The sequence below is a fragment of the Ctenocephalides felis genome, unplaced genomic scaffold (assembly GCF_003426905.1).
Source record: "Ctenocephalides felis isolate EL2017-DRISC unplaced genomic scaffold, ASM342690v1 CF-g0.4_SCAFFOLD_01170, whole genome shotgun sequence".
NCBI classification, from domain to species: Eukaryota; Metazoa; Arthropoda; class Insecta; order Siphonaptera; family Pulicidae; genus Ctenocephalides; species Ctenocephalides felis.
The window spans coordinates 82,776,626-82,802,328 of NW_020537324.1; the positions used below are offsets into that span (position 1 = coordinate 82,776,626).

Below are 25,703 nucleotides of genomic sequence, written 5' to 3' on the forward strand. Positions count from 1 at the left end.
ATTTATATTTATATTTATATTTACATTTACATTTATATTTATATTTATATTTATATTTATATTTATATTTATATTCTTTCCAGTATGCTGTTATAAGTAATATATTTATATAAAAAAATAAGTAAATAAATGGATAAAGAAAGAGAAAATAAATATATAAATAATTAATAAATAAATAAACGTGAGAATAAATAAATAGATAAATAAATGAATAAATAAATAAATAAATAAATAAATAAGTAAACATATGAATAAATCAAGAAATAAATCACTAACCAGAAAATTAAAGTAAATAAGCCAAAAGATATAAAGATAAAAAATAAATTTGTAAATAAATAAATAAATATAAATATAGGTAAATAAATAGATAATACAAAAATAAATAGATACATCAATGAAAATTAAATAAAAAAATATTTTACTCAAGTAAACGTACTTTTACACTAATTATTTATTTATTTAACGTCCATGGCAATAGTTATATAATATTATAGTATATTTTATTATTTTTTCAATTTATCATAAATCTTTTTGCATCGCCAAAATTTTAAAATATTCACATATAAATAATGTTAAGAAATAAAATCCATAAAGCTGCTCTGAAAAAAATTAAAATTTGGGATTAATATTTATATTACCTTTACTTACAAACTAAAATCCATTGCTTGAAAACACAAAAATTAATAAACTAAGTATAATTATATATATATATATATATATATATACATATATATTAAATTTCCCATTTCGATATAGATTTCAAAACATAATTCATTTTCCTTCGGAGCCGTCAAACTGTCAATTCGCGAATCCTTAAGAAAATAAACGATTTAACGAAAACTTTAAAACTTTTCGACTTGAAACTTGAAAAGTTTCGAAGAATTTTTTAATTAAACCGATTGATATCGCGAACATGGCATTCGATTTCAAAATAAAGATTTGTCGACAATTGGAAATATATAAAATTAATTATTAGAAAGTTAACTTTCCATAACGGAAAAGTATTCAAGGATAACGATTTAAAAAAAAGTGTTTGTGTTGATAATTTATAAAATTATGCTTGTTCTTATATTCATATTTATATTAAAAGTTTAAGAAATAAATAAATAAAATTATTGAAGTTTTGAATCCAATTATGAGAAGGCGTAGTATGTGTAAAATTACTTATAAAAATTCTATTGCATACGATGGAGCAACTAATAGTTCTTTGTTAAATAAATAATGAGAAATTTATTATTTTTCTCAAAAAATAATATTTATACATATATATATATATATATATATATATATTTGAAATATTTTGCCCCTCCACCGTGAATAGAAAATTAAACAATATTTTATTATGCATCTAATTAAATATTAAAATTCCAACTTGTAATTATTATATAATTTCCAAATTTGCAAGTTTAAATAACTAATTTGTAATTTTTAAATTCTACATGTACTATGATTTAAAAAACTAACAAAACTGGCTGTTTTTTCATATAATGTATATTAAAATAAATGTTATCTTTGAAAGACTCTTGAAATAACTACAAATTGGAATTTCATACATTTAAATACAAAATATGCAAAACATAATAATATATTATATAATAAATAATTGCAGATATTTAAAAGCATTGTACGTAGAACAATATTTAATATATTTTTTATACCAAATTCCGTACGATTCAAAACTCAAATATCAAAATTGAAAAAAAAAGAGCAAAGGTAAAAATATCTACATTTTTCCCTATAACTCTACAACTGTTTCTTTTGCAATAAAATGTATAGTATATAATTATGTATATATATATTATAAATAATATGCATAATATAGTATAATTAAAGTTAGAAAATATTAAATTCTGCATACAATAATAAAAAACTTAATAATCGAATATTTTTTAAGTTGCAAGAATTTACACCTTTGCATCCAAACTTAGAGCATAAAATATTGCTTTTTCTACAATTATGAATAATATAATGTTTTTCTATTAATTATTGTTCTATGTACCAATCAACATTAATTTCATATCACCTAAAATATTTTTTTATCGAATAAGGATGAATCTATAAAGGGTTCTATAAGGATTTTTAGTGCTTTTTCTATAATTTTTCGACCAAGTGTTTTTACCTGTGCAGCAAAGCCATAAGTGTGGCAATTGGGCTACAAATGGTGCAAGACAAGACAAGACACATAGCAATATTAATAAAATGATAATATTGTGAAAAAATATTTAAAAAACATCCTGGTGTGCTAGAGAAATATTAAAATTAAACACAGAAAAAAAATTTACCACAAGAAGTGGATGTGCTAATTAGTGCTTTGTGCTATTTTTTGTTTCAAACAATTCAGCATAACATCTTATAAAATATTTTAAAAAGGTCTTGGTTAATCCAATTAGGATATTTACATGTCTAAGTATTTTTTATTATTTATCAATTATTATATATTTTTAGAATATTAATAACAGTGTTCTTTTAGAAAGATAATAATAATTTTAATCGTGGAATAATAATTTTTTATCGTGGAACATAAAAATCAGTTTTGAAGTAAAACTTCTTTAGGCGCGACTAGGGTGTAAATCGGTGCAAATGCAACGGAAGTGCGTTACGGCCGAGTCGAGTGCCAATGATTCGTCATTCGCTCTCGATGAGATCATTTCTATACGGGTCGATTGCGATGATTGCTTTGATTGTATTTTATTATAGCAAAAGTAATGAAACAAACAAACAATCTGTGCCGTGCAAGAAACGTAAGTTTATTGAATTAATTTGTATTATTCGTAGTTACTATATATTTTTGAGAATATTAAAATGGTAATTATTTTTATATGCAAGACAGATACTACAGCTGTACAAAGAATGAGAGTGTATCGCCAGCGAAAAAGTAAAAAAAAACAAGCAGTCAATTTATTTATTGGTAGTGTTAATGAAATTTCTTAAGATTGTTATATTACAGCTGTGTGAACGAATATTACAGAATTTATTAATCAGCAATTACTTCATTTCTCTAACAATGGTTCATTTCTAAATGCTAATTACAATGACAAACCGATCATGTCATATTTGAAGTATGACTTTAATTACATTATTGTTTTCAAATATTATAAATATTTTTAATGCTATTATAAATATATAATTTATAACTTTTACTAAATAAATATGAATAATGGTTAACATTAATAAATGAGTGCATCACGAGTGTTATCATATGTATCTAATAGCAAAAAAGTTCTACTTCAATCGTGTGTGAACCTTTCGCGCCCTCCTTTTTTGTTAAATTGAAATTCACTCATTACAATTTGAATTAACTTTATTTGCAGCAACGATCAAAAAAGCCAACGAGATAAAAGGAAAACTGAACTATTTGCGAAAAAAATACAATTTGTTTCGAGAGTCGTTTTGTTTACCGCGTGTACAAGTAACTAGTACTTAAATGTTAATTTTTTTAATCACTGTTTTGTTTCAAATAGTTTAAAATTAATACTTAATTCAATTTAAAATTTATATCTGAGCTTGTTTAAAAATTATCTCATAGATCTCAAATTCTAACTCAATAACAAAAATACAAAATACGAGTCGCGCCTATAAAACTCTAACCATTTTAATTACAATAAAATTTAAAATATTTTCGAATACGTCCAATTGGTAGATACAAAAAAATCAAAGTATATATTAATAAGATAAAAAAATGATGTAACCATTATTAACTCACTGTTTGTCTTCTTTATGAGAACTCTGTCTGGACCCCATAGAGCGCCTGTCTAAGCCATCTGTCACCATCGCATCTCGAACCAGGCTCTGGACCAAACTCTTATCACCTGGGGAAAAAATGTAAAATATAATCATAAATATAAATATAAATGTAAATATAATTATAAATCTTATATATAAAAATGGAGCTCTCGATCAAGTGATTCGGTAAAACTCAACAACGGCTAAACCGATTTGGCCACAGTCTTAGTCTTGAAAAATTTGTGCTAATCGGTAGGTTGTCGGAAAGGTGAAACTTTACATTTTTAATTTGAAAATTTTTGTAGAGGCGTAATTTAAATAAAACAATGGACGGTGGCTAATACGTCAAATGTCAAACGTTTTTGACAGATGATGTTCAATTACGTTTAATAGGATGTTTTACGTGAATATTAGTTAATTATGATTAAATTGTAGTAAGTAGTTTTGTTTGTAGTTTTATTTATATACAAAAACGTTAGTAAACGGGCCGCAAGTGTTACTAGACACTCAAAATATTAACTTTTTTTAAATGTTAATATGAAAATGCACTTCATGGCATATTTTTCTCAAACACGTGCTTGGAAAAATCTCATTTGTACAATTATATACTCATTGGTATTTATAAAACATTTTCTAGTACTCAATAGTATTATTTGCAATTATACACAGAATCCAGAATCCAAAAAGAATCTGAAAAACTTGAAACGTAATCAATAAGTCGAAAGACCAAAAAAGACTTGGATTGGATTATACCATGATTTCTATAGAAAGTGTATAAAACTTCCAGTTTGATTGTATTGACAAAATATAGACAAACTAATGGGGTTTATTGTTTTTATAATACCTCATTGTATATAGCATTCAAACAACACTTCCTTATTATACACTAAAAGTATTAATATTTTTGATTCTCTAGAAATTGTTTAGAATATACCTTACTAGCAAAACAAAGTTTGCCGGGTTAGCTAGTATGAATATAAATATAAAAACAAATTGAGAATGTCTAGTATTTTAAGGATATACTAGTCCTTATGTATTTTGAATACATTTGTGTAAAAAAAGTTTAAGTGTAAATTAAATTTATTTAAATAAAATTATATATTATTCACAGAGAGAACAGGACAAATTACAGAACAACCAAAATTATACATTTACTTATTTTTTCTACTTACAGAAATATCCGTCCTTATCCGTTTTCGCAGCTCTGGGTTCCTCCCTAGCTCTCGGTCTAACGCTCATCCATTTCCAACCAGGACGTCCGGCCCTGGACAAAAAGTGTAAGAGCCGTTTTTCTGGAGGGCCCAACAGACCAGGATTTAAATCCGAATCTTGTCCTGGCTGGTTGTTTGAGAATTCGCTGAAGGCAGGAGCCGAGGATGCGTATTCGCAATAAACCCTGAAGAAAAAGAGAATTGTTATTTGGAAATGAAATAAAATAAAAGGAAATATTCGTTTTTAGTGTTAATGCTATAAATAGGACGATGGTTGCATTTTATATCAATTCAGATATTTTTATTATAAATTTTAGTCATATATTTTAATTCAGCAATGCAATATATCATAAAACTAGTGGGGTGGGTGGCATCGTGCCTTAAGGCAAATTGCTGGAACTTCCCGTACCGTAACGCAATGTTCGAGGAATATTGAATGTTTTCAAATAGATTATTATAAATATTGTAACATTGTCTAATATTTATAAGAATTATATAAACTGAATTGCAAAGTTGAAATTATCCGTTTAAACTATATTAGAACTATAGTCAGAATTAAAAATAAAATCTGAATTATTTTCGAGATACAAAAATTAAAGAAAAAAAATGAAATAATATTTTTTTTCCAAAATCAATTATTTTGTTAAGACAAGCAGAAAGTTCTTTGAATCAATTGAATCGGACGCTTAGTTTTCTCAAAAACTGCCATTTTTTGTATATCTGTATCTTCGAAATGGCTGGGCCTGCCTTTGCGAAAAACTAATAACCCCTTTTCCCAATCATTACTATAATAATTGAATGTTTTTTAGATCATTCAAATCGGATGCTCCGTTCTCAAAAACTCGATTTCTATTTTCTGCACTCTTTGCTCCTTATCTCCGTAACTGCTGGACCTGCCTTTGCCAAAAACTAATCAGCACATCTCCTTATCAATAGGAATCGAATGTTTTTTAAACCATTCAAATCGGTTGATCCGTACGCCCGAAAACGTGGGCGAAAATTTGTATCCATACATACATACACACACACACATCCATTTTTCTGAAGTATGCCAAAATGTTCAGAAACCTTCAAAACGTCGAGAAATGTAAAAATTTTCAATTCCGATTTTCGGCCCATTACAATAACTTACCCTACGGGAAGTTAATAATATTAAATTCCATCATAAATATCAAATCAAACATATTTGTATATTTGCTCAGGTCTAAATTTTTGTATGACTGTAGAGAACCAAATTTAGAACTAGTGGTATATGGCATCGTGCCTTAAGGCAAATTGTTGAAACTTCCCGCACCAAAAATTACATTTTCTTTAAGAACTCTGAATAAATCGATTTTAGAGATTTTTAAAATCTTTGAAAAAAAAATTGACGTTTTTGAAAAAAATGATTTTTTAATACTTGGAAATATTTTGGAAATTTTGAACTTTTTTTCAAAGCAATCGCGATATGTTAGCTGCGTAGAAACAAAATACGGAAGCGCGTGGGCGCCGCGTCGCAGTATAACAGATGCAACAGATTGGTACGGAACTCATAGAAAAGTGAACAAAATTTGTTCTTATTATTAAAATCTTTATAAAATATGTGATAATTTGATGTGCATATGACTAATAATCATTTTTGTCCGCCAAATGGCATTTTTTAAACTTATTTTTATTGAGAGTTCATAACTGCTAAACCTGCCTTTCCCAAAATATAAACAATTCTTCATCTTTTCAATACAAGTAAAATGTTTTTTGAAATATTAAAATCTAATACTCCGTTCTCTTAAAAACTGAGTTATCATTTTTGGCACTTTTTGCCCCGTATCTTCGAAACGGCTAGACCTGCCTTCGCCAAAAACTAATCAGCCCGTCTCCTTATCAATACGAATCGAATGTTTTTTGAATTATTCAAATTGGTCGATCGGTGTTCCCGAAATCGTCGACGAAAATTTGTATCCGCACACACACATACACACATACCTCTGAAATGTAAAGATATACAAAAATTTTCATTTTCGATTTTTGCGGGAAGTTAATGAAATCATTTTTAACAAATGTACAAACACAAACAAAACAGAAGAATCACAATATGTTAACTGACCAACATAAAACATTTGACAATGCTTTTTCATCGGCTCAATAGCGCCAAATTTGCGACTACAATATGTCCCCTAACTAAGAATCCTTCTGAACGAGTCTTTATCAAAAGATACTCTATGCTCGAAATGTCAACTTGAATTTGGATTTCGGAACGACCATAACCGTGTAATGTAAATTGTTAATATAATTTGGATTGAACAGCTGGAAGATTTTCTACGACAAGTGCAAGTATATTTAGATTGATTATGATATTTGAGATATTTGAAAAGGATACCATACGCAGTGAAAATGTCTGAAGAAACAATTATGAATGATCAGAAAATTAAAATTGAGCCACTTTCAACAGAAGACATAAAATTTGAAAATGAATGTGTTGATCTTGAAGGTATTGTTAAGTCTGAATCATGTTTAGAAAATGATGAAACTTGCCTGGAAAGATTTATGAATTCCGAAGTAACTATCGAAGAAGAAATCAAACAGGAGGTAATTGAGACAGCCGATTGTGAATATGAAATTGATAATCGATCATTTTCAGAATCTAATTATTTGAAAGAGCACATGGTTGACCACATACCTAGAAATGGCAAAAATGGAAACAATAAATGCAATGTATGCGATAAGACATTTAAATATTCATCAAGTTTGCAACAGCACATGCTCACTCATATCACAGAACGCCCTATCGAATGCAAAATCTGTCATAAGATGTGGAAAGATAAAAGTGCTTTGATGAGACATATGCTTATTCATACAGGACAACGCCCTATCGAATGCAAAATCTGTCATAAGAAATGGAATGATAAAAGCGCTTTGACAAGACATATGCTTATTCATACAGGAGAACGCCCTATCGAATGCAAAATCTGTCATAAGACGATGAAAGAAAAAAGCACTTTGAAAAAACATATGCTTACTCATAGCACAGAACGCCCTATCGAATGCAAAATCTGTCATAAGAAATGGAAAGATAAAAGCTCTTTCACAAGACATATGCTTATTCATACAGGAGGACGCCCTATCGAATGCAAAATCTGTCATAAGACGTTGAAAGAAAAAAGCACTTTGAAAGGACATATGCTCATTCATACTAAAGAGCGTCTTTTCCAATGTGATACATGCAATAAGACATTTACACGAAAAGGTGATATAAAACCACACATGCTTATTCATACAGGAGAACGCCGTTTTAAATGTAAAATATGCATTAAAACATTCAAACGCACGGGTGACTTGAATAAGCACATGCGTATTCATACAGGGGAACGCCCTTTCAAATGTGATACATGCAATAAGGAATTTGCACATTCGAACAGCTTGAAGAGACACAAGGTGAATGTTCATAATGGAAAATGTGATGAAGATCAATAAAATATTAACAAGCAGAAAGCAGAAATATCTATGAATTACTTATATTTTATTTGCATTGTAAATTTAATTACTGCTGTACGAATATTTAGTACTATGAATAAATTTATTTAAATATATTTGTTTTTATATTATAAGATTCACAGATATTGTTACAAATTTTATTAAAATGCATCTTTCTTATTAAACTGTACTCAGTCGTAATATTTCAAACAAAATAAATTAAAAACAATTTTTGATCCATTAATGCCAAATTATACTGATCAATTAATAGAATAGTGCAAAACATGTTAAGCACAATCCTTAACAGATGTCAACTGGTGGATTCAAATTGCTGGAACTTCCCGTACCAAATTAAAATTTTGAAAATCCGAATTTATTTCGATATTAAAAAAAAAATTGTTTTTGGGAATAAAAAACACAATTGATATATTTTTTTTCTTTTCCCAAAACCAATCATTTCTTCAACATAAGCAGAAAGTTGTTTAAATCATTTAAATCGGATGCTCCGTTGCCTCGAAAGCTAGCATTTTTTGCACATTTATCTCTTTATCTCCAAAACGGCTCCACCTGTCTCTGCCAAAATCTAATCAGCACATCTCCCTATCAATACGGACCGAATGTTTTTTAAACCATTCAAATCCATACATACATACACACTACCTAATTTCTGAGGTATGCCAAAATGTTCAGAAACCTTCAAAACGTCGAGAAATGCAAAAATTTCCATTTTCGATTTTCGGCCCATTACTATAACTACCCTACGAGAAGTTAAAAAATAAATTGAAAAATTCACTAATTAGCAGTCAATTTTGTTTTGTAGTAGTACAACCACAATAGTAATACAACCTTTTAATATATGAAATATTTAATAAAATGAATAATAAAATTTACATACCAATCAGGATGTATGCGCCAGTTGTTTCCTTTGAAGTATTCGGTTACTAAAAATATTTAAAATAAATTAATAAACATACACAAATAAATATTTTATATATACATTTATAATGTTGTTTCGATGTTGATAAAAATATAAATAATAAAAGAATTTCTTTCTTTATTTATTTATTCATTCATAAGCAAGCCGTAATCAATGATAATAGATATTATTTCAGGCTCTTGTCAATTGAACTAGTTTCGACACTATGTTTGTGTCATCTTCAGCAAATTCTGTTAGAACTTTTCAAATTTTTTTTTGATTATAAAAATATTTTAATTTTTTATTAGATTTAAATCAAATAAATTTGAGCTTTGTTTTTCTACATATATATAAATATATATATGCAATTATAATATATCTTAATCATTTGCCTCTAAATCTTTGCCTTTTATTTGATGTATGCCCTTGAAGAACTTACTCATATTTCTCAACATCAAAACTAACTTCTTTAACATATGTATATATATATATATATATATATATATATATATGTATTTATATATATATATATATATATATATATATCAATGTCAATTTATTACCATTAATCGAGCTGTGCCTGATCTCCAGCTCGGCCCTCAACTCATACATCCCGTATCCCTCAGGAAGGGCCACTCCCAAAGAAAAAGGAGTCCCATCGACTCTTTCATAAAAATATTTATGTCTTCTGGTAGCAACTCGTCTACCAGAATCGTAAACCGTTTTGACACCAAATTCAGTCTCGCCTTCTTTCTGCTCTATCATATCTCTTCGAAGCTGAAAAGAAAAAAAAGAATTAATAAAAATACCTAGTAATGATAAAAATAGTGAAATAATAATTGATATTTGCTAAGCAAATATATTATGAATGAATTTTGAGTTAGATTGTATTAATGTACAGAAGCCAAGGAATAATAACATTTATGGATATTATAAAAATTAAAATGTGAAAATATGGAGGTTCTCTTTAGGAATACTCTTCAGGGCCTCTTTACTGTTTTGCTATTTTCATAAGTTTATCTAATGATTTTTTTTAAAAAAAAAACAGAACTAGTGGGGCGCATGGCTACGTGCCTTAAGGCAAACTCTGAAACTTCTCGTACCAAAAATATATTTTTTTTAAAAGATTAACATTTTTGAAAAAAACTTACTTCAAAATAATTAGATTTTTGAGAGCCTATAAATTTTTGACAAAAATTTCCTTTTTTTTGAAAACAAGACTTTTTGAAGAAAAATGTATTTTGAAATATTTTAGAAATTCTGAACTTTTTTTCAAAGCAATCGTACTGCATAGAGACGAAATATCGAAGCGCGTAAGCGCCGCGCCGCCGTCTAACGGATAAGCATTAGTACAGAACCCATAGCAATGTAAACAAAATTTATACTTATTGTTAAAATCTCTATAAAATATATGATAATTTGATGTGCATATGTCTAAATGATCATTTTTGACCGCCAGATGGCATTTTTTTATATTTTTTTTTACTAGATCTCCGAAACCGCTAGACCTGCCTTCATAAAAATTTGATTAGTTCTTCATCTTGTTAATACAAGTAAAATTTTTGAATAATTCAAATCGGACGCTCCGTTCTCTTAAAAACTGAGTAACCGTTTTTGGCTCTTTTTGCCTCATATCTTCGGAATAGATAGACCTGCCCCCGCCAAAAACTAATCAGCACGTCTCATTATCAATACGAATCGAATGTTTTTTGAATTATTCAAATCGCTTCATCCGTGTTCCCGAAATCGTCGACGAAAATTTGTATCCGCACACACATACACACACACAGACACACATACATCAATTTTTTCTAAGGTATGCCAAAATATTCAGAAACCTCTGACACGTAAAGATATATAAAAATTTTCATTTTCGATTTTTTGCGATTACTATAACTTACCCTACGGGAAGTTAATAATCACGTGTTCTTAATAAATAAATTTAACTTACATCTAAAAGAGCACTGTGGTTCTCTCGAGGACTGTTCTCACTTTCAGGTAACTCCACTTCGGTCAAATCAACCGATGTGTAAGTTGGTTTCAGAGTTTCCAAATACTGTAAAAAAATTTAATTACATTATATGAAATATAATATTATTTATATTACAAACATGAGGCAGAAATGTACAAGATTTATTCAGAAATATAAATTTAAATTTTGTCTAAAACATAAATAGCAATTAGTATTAATATTTTAAATTTATACATTAGTAAAATTTATATTGCATGAAGTGTTTGAAGTGAATGAAATTTAAAGAGATTTAAAAGTATAAATTACCATACCTTATTTTTACCAAGCTGCATCCACGAATAAAAAATAGAATATTATTTAATTTTCTTAATAATATCACCAATATAATATATTAATATATTTACCAGTGGATTGAGTCCAGGATGGTACAACACGTGTCCATTATTATTGACAATAAATGAATAACCGTTCACACCCAACTGTAAAAAAAATATATTTGTAAAAAAATTAATAAAATACAGATAAATAAATAAATGATTAATTTAATAATAAATTTACCTTATATTCTGGTGCTAGTTTCTTTATTTGATCCACTGGTACATCAGTACCAGCCACTCCTAACAAATTGGCCACTCTTACCTAGAAATAATAATTTATATATTATAAAACTATATTTATTATATATATATATATATATATATATATATATATATGAATAGATATATATAAATCTACTTACAGTGTGATTTCTCCTGTCGAATACTGGTGTACTCACAGATGTCATCAATCTATGAGAACCATCTTCGTTCTACAAGAGATACAAAACACATGTTACATTTATTTTAATTTTTTTTTCCATACAAGTAAAATTAAATAAATATGTAATTATATTCAGATTTATTATCAAACTGACCTGTCCAGCGACAAAAACTGGGGACCACTGTATAGGATGATCATTCTGATACATAACCATCGGCCTGGCCATTACTGATATAAAATCCAACACTTTAGAAGGAGCTTCTTCTGGTGTTGAAATTCTGGCATAAAAACCTAAAAAATGTTTTAATTGCTTATAATTGATTCGATAGAGAAACCATATCTAATAATAAGAATGTTTTAAAATAACACAATAAAAATGTTGTATCTAGTTTTCTATAGAAAATGTTTTTGTATATTATATATTTTTGGATATGAATAAAAAATGTAGCTCATTCAGCATATATTCAACAAATTTGAAGAACTATAAAATTTTAGAAATAGTTATAACTAACTTTGACTTTGGGAAAATATTCTGTAAATTCAGTTTCTAATAACTTTATATCAACATTGAATTAAAATAATTATTGATTTATTTTATGTATATATATATATATATATATATACATATAAAATATATATATATATATATATATATATATTATATTTTATTACCTTTATTGCTGCAGGCCATCCAATGCATTTCAGCCCTCGTAGTTTTATCTTTGCCAACATCGTAAGCAAAAACACGTACTGGCATGTGTGGCCAATTATGTTTCTGGAACACATGTCGAGGGGCCACTTGTACATCAGATGATACCAAAGTTATCGCTTGGTTGCATTGGCAACCTGCTCCTGTTCGATTGTACTAAAAAGAAAAATAAATATAAATATAAAAGAAATTTATATAGTAGATTGTAAAATTCTTATAAATTAGTAACACAAATTATAGTGTACTATAAAAATATTTCTTATCATATAAAGTAGTATTTATAAAAGTTATTATATAATATACAGAAATAAGTGTTAACAAAGTGATGTGAGGTTTACTTTACTGTTTTCTTCAATAGGATAAATCATTTGATAGAATAGATAAAATACAATTCATATGCCCGAATAACGTTTTTATTTATTTAGGCAATATTATAATCAATATAAGTTATATTCTATTATTATGTGTTAATAATCTTTGTTTTCCTAATAGTTTCATAAATAGTCCATCAGAATTTTCATTCATCTTGTAGATTTAAAGAGGGTTGATTTTTTAAGCTCTTTTATATTGAACCAGGTAACCATTTTTAAATAATATAAACGTAAAAATTGTCTATTTTTACCCTGTACAGTATGTCGAAGCCAAAATCCAAAGCTTTTGTCAAGTTGACATTTTTGCTCGTCAAATCTGACCATTGATCTTTTGGTCCGTTTAAGGCATTCAGGATGACCCTTTTGTTATCTGCATGAGCAGATACTAGACCTCCTCCTAAACACTAGAATAAACAAAATAGAAGGTCAAAACTATGATTTTATTACATTTCATCTTTTTATATTGGTACATTAATCTATATGTATATATGTAGGTTTAAATGTTTGCATTGTTAAATAGGTTAGAGAATGAACTATTTGCAAAAATATTAACTGTGACTTCTTACTCGCACACCACACACAATGTGAATGACTAACAAATAAAATACAGTGTGTATGCACATATATTTTAATAAAAGAAAGTAGTAATAATCTTCCTCAAGATCTCCATTCTTAGATGCTTTGATCATAAAATTTTCATCAAAACAGAACAGCAAGTTACACCAAATGTATTTATTTGGTTTATTACTTATAAGTGTTATTTATTACCGTGGCTACCGGCCTGATGTCCCCAGAATAAGCAAAAACGTTCACAAAATCATCATCGCCAAGAGAGTCTAAAATGGCGGTGACAGTTGCACCGGACGAAGTCCCTTGCGTCACTTTATGCGAAGTGACATCCAATAAAATGACCACGTCTTTTGGAGACGTTGCTGCATCAATATACCACCTGGATAAAAGACAATTGTATAAACAAATTAGAACAAATATATAATAATAAATATATAAACTTTATATAATATAAATATTTAATTGTTCAGTGTTTAAATTCAGTTAAAATATAAACTTTTCACGCGTACAACTTCACGCGAAACAACTTCACGTACGATTAATGCTGGTGCTCATGTAAAGATTCCGATGTGAAGATGGTTGTGTTGACAGTTGAAAAATACTAATTATAAAATCATATTAATAATAATAATTTTACTTGTTGTCCGTTTCAGGACAGTTGTAAAAATTATTAAAATAATAAAAAAAAAAAAAAAATATTAATAATAACATATAATCAATAGTATTTAGTTAAAATAGATAAATTGATTATTAATATATAATAACAAAAAATCAAATGTTCAATATTTAAATTAAATTAAAAATTTATAAACCAAACAACTTCATGCGTATGATTTATGTTGCGTATGGTCCTAGACAATATAATAATATAATAATGCGTATGGTTGTGTTGTGTTGACAGTTGCACAAATACAAGTTATAAAATAACTTTTATTTATTTACTAGTTTTTTTTAATAGTTATTAATGTAATATAAGTAGAATGTGTTGTGCGTTAATCACTCTAAATCCACGGTGCTAAAATGAAAAGCTTGGTGTGTGTATTGAAAGGATATTACTGGTTATCAAAACATAATGAAAGTAAGCGTATAAGTTTTATATTTTATAGTTTTTAATATAATTTAAAATATATTATGTAGATAGTTTTCACCTATGATTTTCACAATTAGATTGTATTAATTGTATAACATTTAGATTGTAAGTTTATTAAACTTGGTTTTTATATATTTATACACTATATAGAAAAGTTAACCAAAAAGATCAATGAATATATAGAGAGGTTATAAACTCATATTTATTTTGTAGATACTAAATTTCAAAAAAACCCAATCAAATTAAATGTTTAAATCTAAGAGTTATTTCCATCTAGGAAACTGTTTTATTTGATGGATCATTTGAAGCAATAAAATTGATTTACTCGATGAATCAATTCAATTGAGCAATTTTTTTTATCAGATACTCATAAATTTCAATAAATACTTAATGAATATACAACATAAAGACAATACTAAAATTAAAGTATTATTATCAAACGTAGTATTAAACCTGATAATTTATTGAAATAAAATATTTTGCAAGTTAGTATCATAGTCTGACTTCGATTGAACATTCTATACAGTCGAGTTATTGTAAGACAATAAAAGCTTGACTTCATTTAGAGAATACCCTTAATATATAGATATTGATAAATTATGGATAATTTTGAAAGTTTTAATTAGATATATTATATAGCAAAATATCTAAAAAACTAACAAATATTTATAAATATAGAGTAAAAATTAGATTTCAAATAAATTATAGAATTTAGATATTAATTTTCTATACATATATATATATATATATATATATATATATATATCTTGGGTCTTTTATATATCAAGTTTATATTTTCTCAAATCGAACAATATATCAGTTACCTATAATATACTCGAATGATATAATGTATGTTGTTTTCAATTAAAATTTTTACTGTTTAAGATAAGTATATATGTTACAACTTGTAAAACAAACTCCAATCGAATAACATGTTTTTATGAGAAGTGCCTTTTCTTGGAAAAATATTATTTTATTTTTCTAATATTTATTAAAAATTATCATATAACTTGATGTTATATCAATTGGTGTTCATACCTTTTTGGGTGTTTTTTTTTTCTTCAATTTATTTGTATGCACTGAAGATGGGTCGAATCAGGACCCGAAACATATGATATTAATTACCTGGTAGATCGATAATCCTTTATCCCTGATTCCCCTTTTCCATCCATCGTGGAACTTCTTTCGGAAGCAGGATACCTCCTTAGGGCTCCTGCAGAAGTGCCTAGATATTGCCAAGAAAGTGCAGGGTCGGTTTCGTAGTTGCTCGCAAAAAGGGGCTCTAGATGACTCGACCACCTTATTGCTGTTTGAACAGCCGGATCTAGAAAAAATATAACAAATTAATATTTAATAATATTTAATTTAATAAACTGAATATATTTTATATATACACTAAAGGCAATAAATACATTAAACAAATATATAAAATATATAAAAATTAATTCTCAAAAACGTTGTATGTTGCATGTTCTCAAAAACACATTTTGCGATTTTTATGAAACTTGGCGCACATTGTTATTGCACCTTACCAAAAATGTGACCAAAATTCAAAGTTGGTACATTCAATGGTTTTCGAGATTTGCACGGTTGATGGATCGCTGGCTCCGCGCCCAATACTAACATTTAAATTAAACAGATGGTATGTTCTCAAAAAAACATATTGCGATTTTGATGAAACTTGGCACATATTGTTATTGTACCTTACAAAAAATATGACCAAAATTTGAAGTTGAAACTTTCAATGGTTTTCGAGATATGCGTGGTTGATGGGTCGCTGGCTCTGCGCTCAATACTAATAATATTTAAAAAGATATTGCACTAAAACGCATATTGCAATTTTGATGAAACTTGGCACTTGGCACATATTGTTACTCTACTTCACCAAAAGTAAGTTGGAACAGATTCTAATAAGATAAAATAGATATTTTTATTTTATTTTTTATTATTTAATTTTCTCTATTTCTCCAAATTAAAGTATAAGGCAACAGTGGTTGAAAACAAGAGATCCTGACAAATTATTTTTAATACCTACCATTATATTTCTTTGAATTAATATAGCAACGCTCTATTACAAAATAAGTTGTTTTATCAAAAGTTTCATCAACATTTCTTTAAAATAAAAATTGTATAAAATAAACTTATATTTCTACTTACCGTCACGTGCAACGTCATTTGCCATCAAAATTTCGCTCTTCGTGACGTTTATTTTCATATTATCAAAATGTTCTGAAAATTGCCACTGGCTGGTAGCTGGACTGCTTTCTGATTCTGTTAAAAGTAAAAAAAAAATATACATATATACATATATATACTAGCTGACCCGGCAAATTTTGTTCCGTTATAAAAATTGTTTCTGGGAAAATTCCTAATAAATTGCTTTTTGCAGTTTTTTTGTAAGCTAGAGAAAATCCATATAGAAAAATTTACAAGACAATAATTTATCAGTTATAAAGTGGGATGAAAAAATGCTATTACAAAACAGAAAATTGTGGTAGGAAGATGAAAATTTAGGGTTGCACCACACACAGTTCAGCATTATAAAAAATAACAAAAATTATTCAAAAAATATTAAAAAACATAGAGATAGGAGAGAGACCCTCACTTATTTTCTTTTGCAGAAAGATTTAAGTTTTTCCAAAAGCTACAGAAAATCTTAAAAATAAATCAGTGAAAATATTATTACTATTACTATCGCGATTAGGGGGCGTCCATTAATCACGTGTGGATTTTACGGGGAGGGGGGGATTTTGACAAAAAATCACAAAATATCACGTGAGGGAGGGATTTTTTAATTTCTAACTTTAAAAAAAGATCAAAAACTTTACAATTTTTTCTCGTAACTAAAAATACACGTGGAGGAGCAAGTGTAATTTTGATTATCACCACAAATCACCAAAAGGAAGGGGGTTTAAAATACTTAAAAATCGATCACGTGATTAATGGATGCCTATAATAAAATGATTCTTATATAAAATTATTCAAAATGCAGAAATGAACAAGGTGCTGTATCATCTACATATATATAAAAATAAGTCGAGTTTTCCTTCCTGACCAGAACGCACCTGACCATCGACGATTTTGCATTCGTTGGAAAGGTCTCGGAATCCGTGAGGTTTGTAGCTAAGAAAATTAGTGGTGCATGGCATCGTGCCTTAATGCAAATTGCTGGAACTTCACGCACCGTAATTAAAAATTCGAGCAATGACATTAGTGAGAATTATCAGAATTATGCTTGGTTAAGCCAACGAGCAATTCTTGCCGCAAAGAATAATGATGTACACGCACTAAATTTCACCATTCAATCAAATATTGCTGACGATTTAGTGACATACCAATGATTCCGACTGGTCTTTCGTTTGACTTCAAACGATTGCAATTTCCAGTTCGCCTTGCGTTCGCAATGGCAATTAACAAGTCGCAAGGCCAATCGCTTAGTGTTTGCGGGATAAATTTCAAATAGATTATTTAGAAAATCATTGTTTTTTACATGGGCATTCATACGTTGCCTGTTCACGAGTTGGAAAACCATCCGCTTTGTTTGTGTTAACGTCAGACCAAAAAACAAAAAATGTGGTTTACGAAAGAGCACTTCAATGAAACGGATAATTTGCGGATTCACTTTCATTTACTTAGAGAAGTTCAACTAGAAAACACTTTATTTTTGTAATCGAAATAAATTCATTACTGTTGTGTAATAAAATCAAATTTTTCCTTTTCAAATATGAAACAAACAAAAAATTTCATCTTTCTCACGAAACCATCTGGTGGCGAAACGGAGTTCGTCGGGTTTGCTGGTTCTATATATAAGAAGAAGTGTAAGAAGTAAACTTTTGTCTATTATTTTTTACCATAATAGTCGTCGTCCAGGCCGTCCTCGTCGTTCGATCGCTTCCTCCTCGTCCGATGATCCTGCTCCTTTCGATATTTACTTTGGACTTTGCTACTGGTGCTGGTGCTGGTGCTGATATATGAAACATCGTTTGTGGCTCGTTTTGGGCGCGATCTGATCGCTTGTGCGTTGTCTGATTGGTCGAGGGAAGATAAGGCCGCTTGTTCTGCTGAATCCATTATTCGCTGAAAAATAGATAGATGTCATTTATTTATTTATTAATTTTACAAGCCGTCGGTATAATAATATTATAATAAAGCTTAAGTCAATATTTTATAGATTTAATATAATTTAATTAATTATTAGCTATTTTATTACTTATTTATTTATTATTTACTTTATGTACTATAAACTTATTTATATTTAGTTAATTTTAATTATTTTTAAATGTAACTAGTTTGTTTGTTGCAAGTATTTTTTTAAAAATTTAATAAGTATTTCAACAAGCTTTACAATACTTTTACAATATAATTATTTTATTTAACAAATATTAGGTTATTTTATATATTTTAATAAATTTATGTACTTTATATTATTGTAATTATTATTATTATTACTATTAATAATATTATCATTATCATTTATATTATTATTGTTAAGTATTTTTACAATATAAGTTGTTTTTCTTTTACGAATTTTTAGGTATTTTAATGAAGGAAATATTTTGTTTCACAACTTTTAAGTATTTTTAAAATATAAGTGTTTGGTTAACTAATTATTAAGTATTTTAACAATAACAGCCATATAAAAAAATAAAATGCTGTTTCACAATTTTTAAGTATTTTTAATTATAAGTTTTTAGTTAACTAATTATTAAGTATTTTAACAATAACAGTCATATGAAAATCATATATATAAATATAAACATTTGATCAACATCGTAATAATTTAGATTAACAGAACGTGCTTTATAATTATAAACTTCTTGTAGGGTAGTTATAGTAATGAGCCGAAAATCGAAAACAAAAATTTTTGCATTTCTCGAAGTTTTGAAGGTTTCTGAACATTTTGGCAGACCTCAGAAAAATCGATGTGTGTGTGTGTTTTGTATGTCCGCATTTTATCATCCACGTTTTCGGGCGCACGGATCAAACATTCGATTTCTATTAATAGAGAGATGTGCTGATTAGTTTTTGGCAAAGGCAGGTCCAGCTGTTACGGAGATACGGAGCAAAGAGTGCAGAAAATACAAATCGAGTTTTTGAGAGAACTGAGTATCGGATTTGAATGATCTAAAAAACATTCAATTTGTAATGATTGCGAGAAGAGGTGATTAGTTTTTGGCAAAAGACAGGTCCCGCTATTTCGAAGATATAGAGCTAAATGTGCGAAAAATGGCAGTTTTTAAGAGAACTAAGCGTCCGATTTTAATAATCTAAAAAACTTTCTGCTTGTATTGACAAAACAATTGCTTTTGAGGATAAATAATTATTACATCTTTTTTTATTATATTTACATTACATTATAAATATAATTATAATGTACATTATAATGTACATTATACTTTGGATCCAAAATTCAAAAAATTACCCAGGCTAAGCACAGTCTAAGCGCATTCCTTGTACAAATATTTACTGAAGTGCGTTTAGACTGTTTATGTGGAGCACTTTTCCAATTTTGTGAAAACTATTGAATGAAAATGTGAAAATGCCGCCAAGATAAGCACAGTATAAGTGAAAATGTCGCACAAAATTATTTACAAATGCTTAGACTGTGACTATACGGGAGCACTTTTTCAATTTTGTGTAAATTAGACAACTATTTTTTTTTTAAATTGAATTCAAAATGAAATGACGATTGTTAATGTTCTGGAGATAAATTGATTTATGATTTAAATTTGTTTTGCTCATACCTCAGATATATAAAGATATGAATAATAATGAAAGTTACACTATTTGTAGTAATATATTTGAAAACGTTTAAAATTTCTCGAACATTTCATTACGATACGGAAAGTTCCAGCAATTTGCCTTAAGGCACGATGCCATACACCACTAGTAATTCTATTAATTTTGTGTATCCTATAAACTATTGCTGCCTCCTATATTTTCCTCTATGCGTGTATTAAAACCGTTAGTGAGCGAGAGGTGGCGCTCATCTCCCACCTCGCTCATCATCTTAACTCCGAAAGGGGGGGCTTAATAGAACGATGGGGCGCCCATGGTGATCCCCCGACGTATGTGCAGAGGTGGAGGGTTGAATATCGATTCGACGGAATACTCTCTCTCCGCCGTAGCCGTAGCCGTAGCCGTCGCGACATTTTCTCTCAAGACGGCGACGTCGCTTTGTTAAGGCGACCGCATTCTAGAGTTCTAGTGCTCTAGGATGCTTTGTAGACAAACAGATTTATATATGTATAATGTATATATATATATATATATATATATATATATATCCAATTACAATATTATTTGGATTGTAACCTAGTATCAGAATCTAGAAAAAAGACTTAGAACAAAAATGAAAGCATATTCTTCTCGAGAAGGCGGGAAAAAAGTACACTTGAAAGCCGAGATACAAGACCAAATTTTAGAAAAACTAACCATAAACAAGAAAGATTAAAAATGTGGATAGTTATAGTAATGGGCCAAAAATCGAAAATGAAAATTTTTGCATTTCTCGACGTTTTGAAGGTTTCTGAACATTTTACTGGCATACCTCAGAAACTAAATAGATGTGTGTGTGCGTGTTTTGTATGTCCGCATTTTTTGTCCACGTTTTCGGGCGCACGGATCAACCGACTTCAATGGTTCAAAAAACATTCGATTCCTATTGATAGGGAGATGTGCTGATTAGTTTTTGGCAAAGGCAGGTCCAGTCGTTACGGAGATATAGAGCAAAGAGTGCAGAAAATAGAAATCGAGTTTTTGAGATAACGGATCATCCGATTTGTATGATCCAAAATACATTCAGTTCGTAATGATGGGGAAAAGTGGTTATTAGTTTTTGGCAAAGGTAGTCCCAGCGGTTTCGGAGATACAGAGCTATATGTTGAAAAAACAGCTGTTTTTGAGAGAACTAAGCGTCCGATTTAAATGATTTAAAGAACTTTCTGCTTGTTTCAACAAAATAATTGCTTTTGGAAAAAAAAAATTTGTTTCTATTTTTTTTTCAATATTAATTAAGTAATTTTGGATTAAAAATTCAAAAAATGACCCAGGCTAAGCACAGTCTAAGCGCCACTCTGGTACAAATGTTTACCCAAGTGCGTTTAGACTGTTTATGTAATGAAGCACTTTTCCAATTTTGTGAAAATTATTGAAAAATGTGAAAAGGCCGCCAAGCTAAGCACAGTATAAGTGAAAATGTCGCACAGAATTATTTGCAAATGCGTTTAGAAATTGAATTCGAAATGAAATGACGATTGTTAATATTCTGGAAATAAATTGATTTATGATTCACATTTGATTTTGATTGCTCAGATATAACAAAATAGCAAAAATTATGAAAGTTACAGTATTTGTAATAATATATTTGAAAACGTTTAAAATTTCTCGAATATTTCATTACGATACGGGAAGTTCCAGCAATTTGCCTTAAGGCACGATGCCATACACCACTAGTTTATACTTTGAATCTGTAATTGTAAATAACATTTCTAGGGCCACAGTCCAAAATAATGATTCAATTACCTCAAGGTTCAAAAATTAAGCCCTTTTGTTGAACAATTTTAAAATTATTTAAATCGATCAACTTTGAGAGGCCCTCCTTTAAAAAAATATTCTAAAGTATGTTAGCAAGTTTTAACAAAAATTAAAGAATTTAATCAGGATTGTAAATTAGTACCATACATGATAGTTTCATAATAAAAATATTTGGTTAACAAATAAAAACCGAAAAGTAACACAACATTTGCTAATGTTAGTTTTATGTACTCGTATATGCAATGGTTCTTCAGATGATAAAAGCTATGTAAAAGTAAACAACAAAGTTTTAATTCAGACATCCATCTAATTATTAAAATGGAAATGCTAAGATATGTTTGATTGGACCATATATAAATATTATTATGTTGATATACATTTTGCTTAATTTATTTACAAATTATACTCTGGAAACGTTTGTAACTCTAACATCGTTTAATAAAATAGAATATATATATATATATATATATATATATATATATATATATATATATATATATATATATATATATATATATATATATATATATATATATATATATATATATGTATATCTTAATTAACTCTGTACAAAGTTAATTACTCAATGAAAGCAAAAGAAACCCAATGAATGAGCGAAACCTTACATTTTCCAATTAAAATATGTTTATGCAATTTCCATTGCAAATACACTCTCTGTGGTATTTATCAAATATACAAACATGCAGCAATTAATTAAACATATATTTACATTATACAATGTATATATATATAAACAGACATTCACATATATATTATACATGTTTAAAGTATGTATATATAAAGGACTTGTCACGACGTTTGTCCCAAATAATCTCATGAACTACTGAACTGATTTTAAATTTGATTTGCTTAACAATTGTAAAAATCTCTATTCACACAAAATAAAGAACCAAGCTTCAGTTATTATTTATAATGCTTTAGTTGGAAGTAAATTACACTATTTGTTGAATGTAATTGTATTGTATTTTTGTATTATTGACAAATTGTAAGTAACAAATGCGTACAGATTTGCGATCGTGTAAATTGATCATTTTTATGTCATATTATGGTATACTGTCATTTGGCGTAAACATTCTCCCGGGCTTGAAATTATGTGGAATATATGACTTTAAAATATATGATATTGGAAAAAAATAGAGTGAAATGTCAGTCATAAATATCAAAATCTAGATATTTTAAACGGAATAAAACATAATTATATTGTGAAGAGTGGTGTGTTCACCCAAACAATATTATTAACTAGCTGCAAGTGGTATTTTTTACCTTAAAGCAAGTTGCATGGACATCCCTATACCTATTAATATTCGACTTAATAAATTGAGATTTCTATTTCCATAAAAAAATTATTTAATTATTGCGAAAAATATTTTTATTAAAAACGTGTAAAAAAGTGTATGGCAAATTGCTACAACTTAACTGAATTACAAAATTTAAATTAATTATTTAAAGTATGTAAGTGAGCTTTAGAACTTTAGACAGAATTAAAATTAAAATCTCAATTATTTTTGATATACAAAAAAATTAAATAAAAATTGAAACAGATTTTTTTTAAAGCAATTATTTTGTTGTAAACAAGAAAACAGTTTTTGAATCATTCAAATCGGATGCTTAGTTCTCTCAAAAACTGCCATTTTTTAACATTGAGCTCTGTATCTCCGAAACCGCTGGTCCTACCTTTGCCAAAAACTAATAACCACTTCTCCCTTACGGGAAGTTAATAAAATAACCACAATAACCAAAAAACAGTCACAATTTCACCAAAATTCTTAAAAGCTCATAATTCCAAGCAACTTGAGATAACATTTTTTTTCCTATTTAGTTATAAACAATACTAACAAGTGGGATTTTAGAAATTTTTGAACCCCCTTGGTGATACTTCGTAATATTTAGAATTACCCTCACCTTTTCCACCAAAAGTTGCTTGTATTTTTAATAACGTAAAATTTTCCGAGAAAACGTTGAATTTTGTTTTTTTTTGACAATTCAGGTAAAAATCTAACTAGACCCCTTCTTCCCCCACGTGATTTTTTGTCAAACACCCCCTAAAAGCCCCACGTGATTAATGGACGCCCCCAACCTGTTTTAGCTTTACGTTGAGTTCTGGGACACCCTGTATATATATAAATTTGTATACATAAGTATATATATTATTATGTATGAATTCCACCATAAGTTTGATAAAATCAAAAAAGCCTTTGAATTTATCGCCTCTCCTCGCCTCGCCAGAAAGCAAAACAGAGAGGAGCGTGTAATTAAATCACGATTTATGTTGACAGAGAGTAAACAACAAAGGCAAAGGAGGGACGCCCTTTCGTCCCTCTCCGCATTATTCGTATGAATACACGACACATAAATATTAATAATATTAATTTATAATATATACACACATTTATTATATACACATATAATCAGCAGATTGGTAGTAAAGAATTCTAGCTTGTTATTAAAAAATTTAATATGACTTTTTGTGAGATCCATAAACGTTTGGGAAGAGTAATCAAGGTCATTGATTTTGTTTTAAAGCTTGAGAAAAATCTTTGTTAAACTTTATAAATAATTTCGTGATTTGACAATTTATCGAAAAAAAATTCAAGTAATCTGTAAATTAAGTAACTTCTCCCAGTGTAAAAGAGTAATGAAATGTATAACGCTTTTAATAGTATATTGAAAGAATAATTTCTATTATATTATATTTATATATTTAATTACCTTTACGGCGCTCATTTTAAAGTCCATCATGTTTTTAACCTCCGAAGCCATTTCTCTTATTAAAATCAATCCATCTTTTCGAACAACTTCTAAAGGGTCGTCGTGGTACTTCTAAATAAAATAATTAAAAAAATTAATAAATTAACCATGCTTTGTATTAGACAAGATTATATCCAATTCTTGAATACAATTTGCAAATATTAAATAAAGTTTATATATCCAAAAATTATTAACGACCAATAAGATATTTATTTATGTTTCATTAATTTAGTGAAACTTATGCAAATTATAATGTTCAATCATTTAAATTGGTGTCATAGAATTGAATATTATGTTAAATATATTGTGAAAATATTTAATTGAATTTATTTTTATCACTTTAATAATATTTTTAAAGCTTACCCTTTGAATTTCGTTCATTTTCGTAAACTGCCTTCCAAATTCCCACAAATCGACGCCAAATTTTAGCGCCCAATTTTTCACCCTGAAAAATAGAAAAATATGTTAGTATTTACCATAAATAATATATCTGTTCATCTAAAATAATACATAATTTCATTATTGTATTATTAAAAACAAAGTAGCTTCATTAATTTAACACAATTCATTTAAAAACACAAATATTATTATTAATGTTTTTTTTGCTTTTAATTTTTTAACTGTTGT

General features: G+C 28.1%; 1 protein-coding gene across 1 annotated transcript; it reads right to left on the reverse strand.

The window, feature by feature from the left end:
- Positions 1–3,699: 3,699 nt before the first annotated feature.
- LOC113367796 (voltage-dependent calcium channel subunit alpha-2/delta-3-like) lies at positions 3,700–25,472 on the reverse strand. Its single transcript, XM_026609376.1, has 17 exons — positions 25,440–25,472; positions 25,038–25,148; positions 18,623–18,848; positions 16,929–17,042; positions 15,897–16,095; positions 13,880–14,060; positions 13,363–13,515; positions 12,704–12,896; positions 12,186–12,322; positions 12,012–12,080; positions 11,831–11,911; positions 11,677–11,751; positions 11,252–11,356; positions 9,864–10,077; positions 9,280–9,325; positions 4,896–5,119; positions 3,700–3,809 (listed from the first exon to the last, which is right to left on the reverse strand). Exons 1-17 carry the CDS (start codon positions 25,455–25,457, stop codon positions 3,700–3,702), a joined length of 2,256 nt encoding a protein of 751 aa, XP_026465161.1. The 5' UTR covers positions 25,458–25,472.
- Between the last annotated feature and the right edge of the window lie 231 nt (positions 25,473–25,703).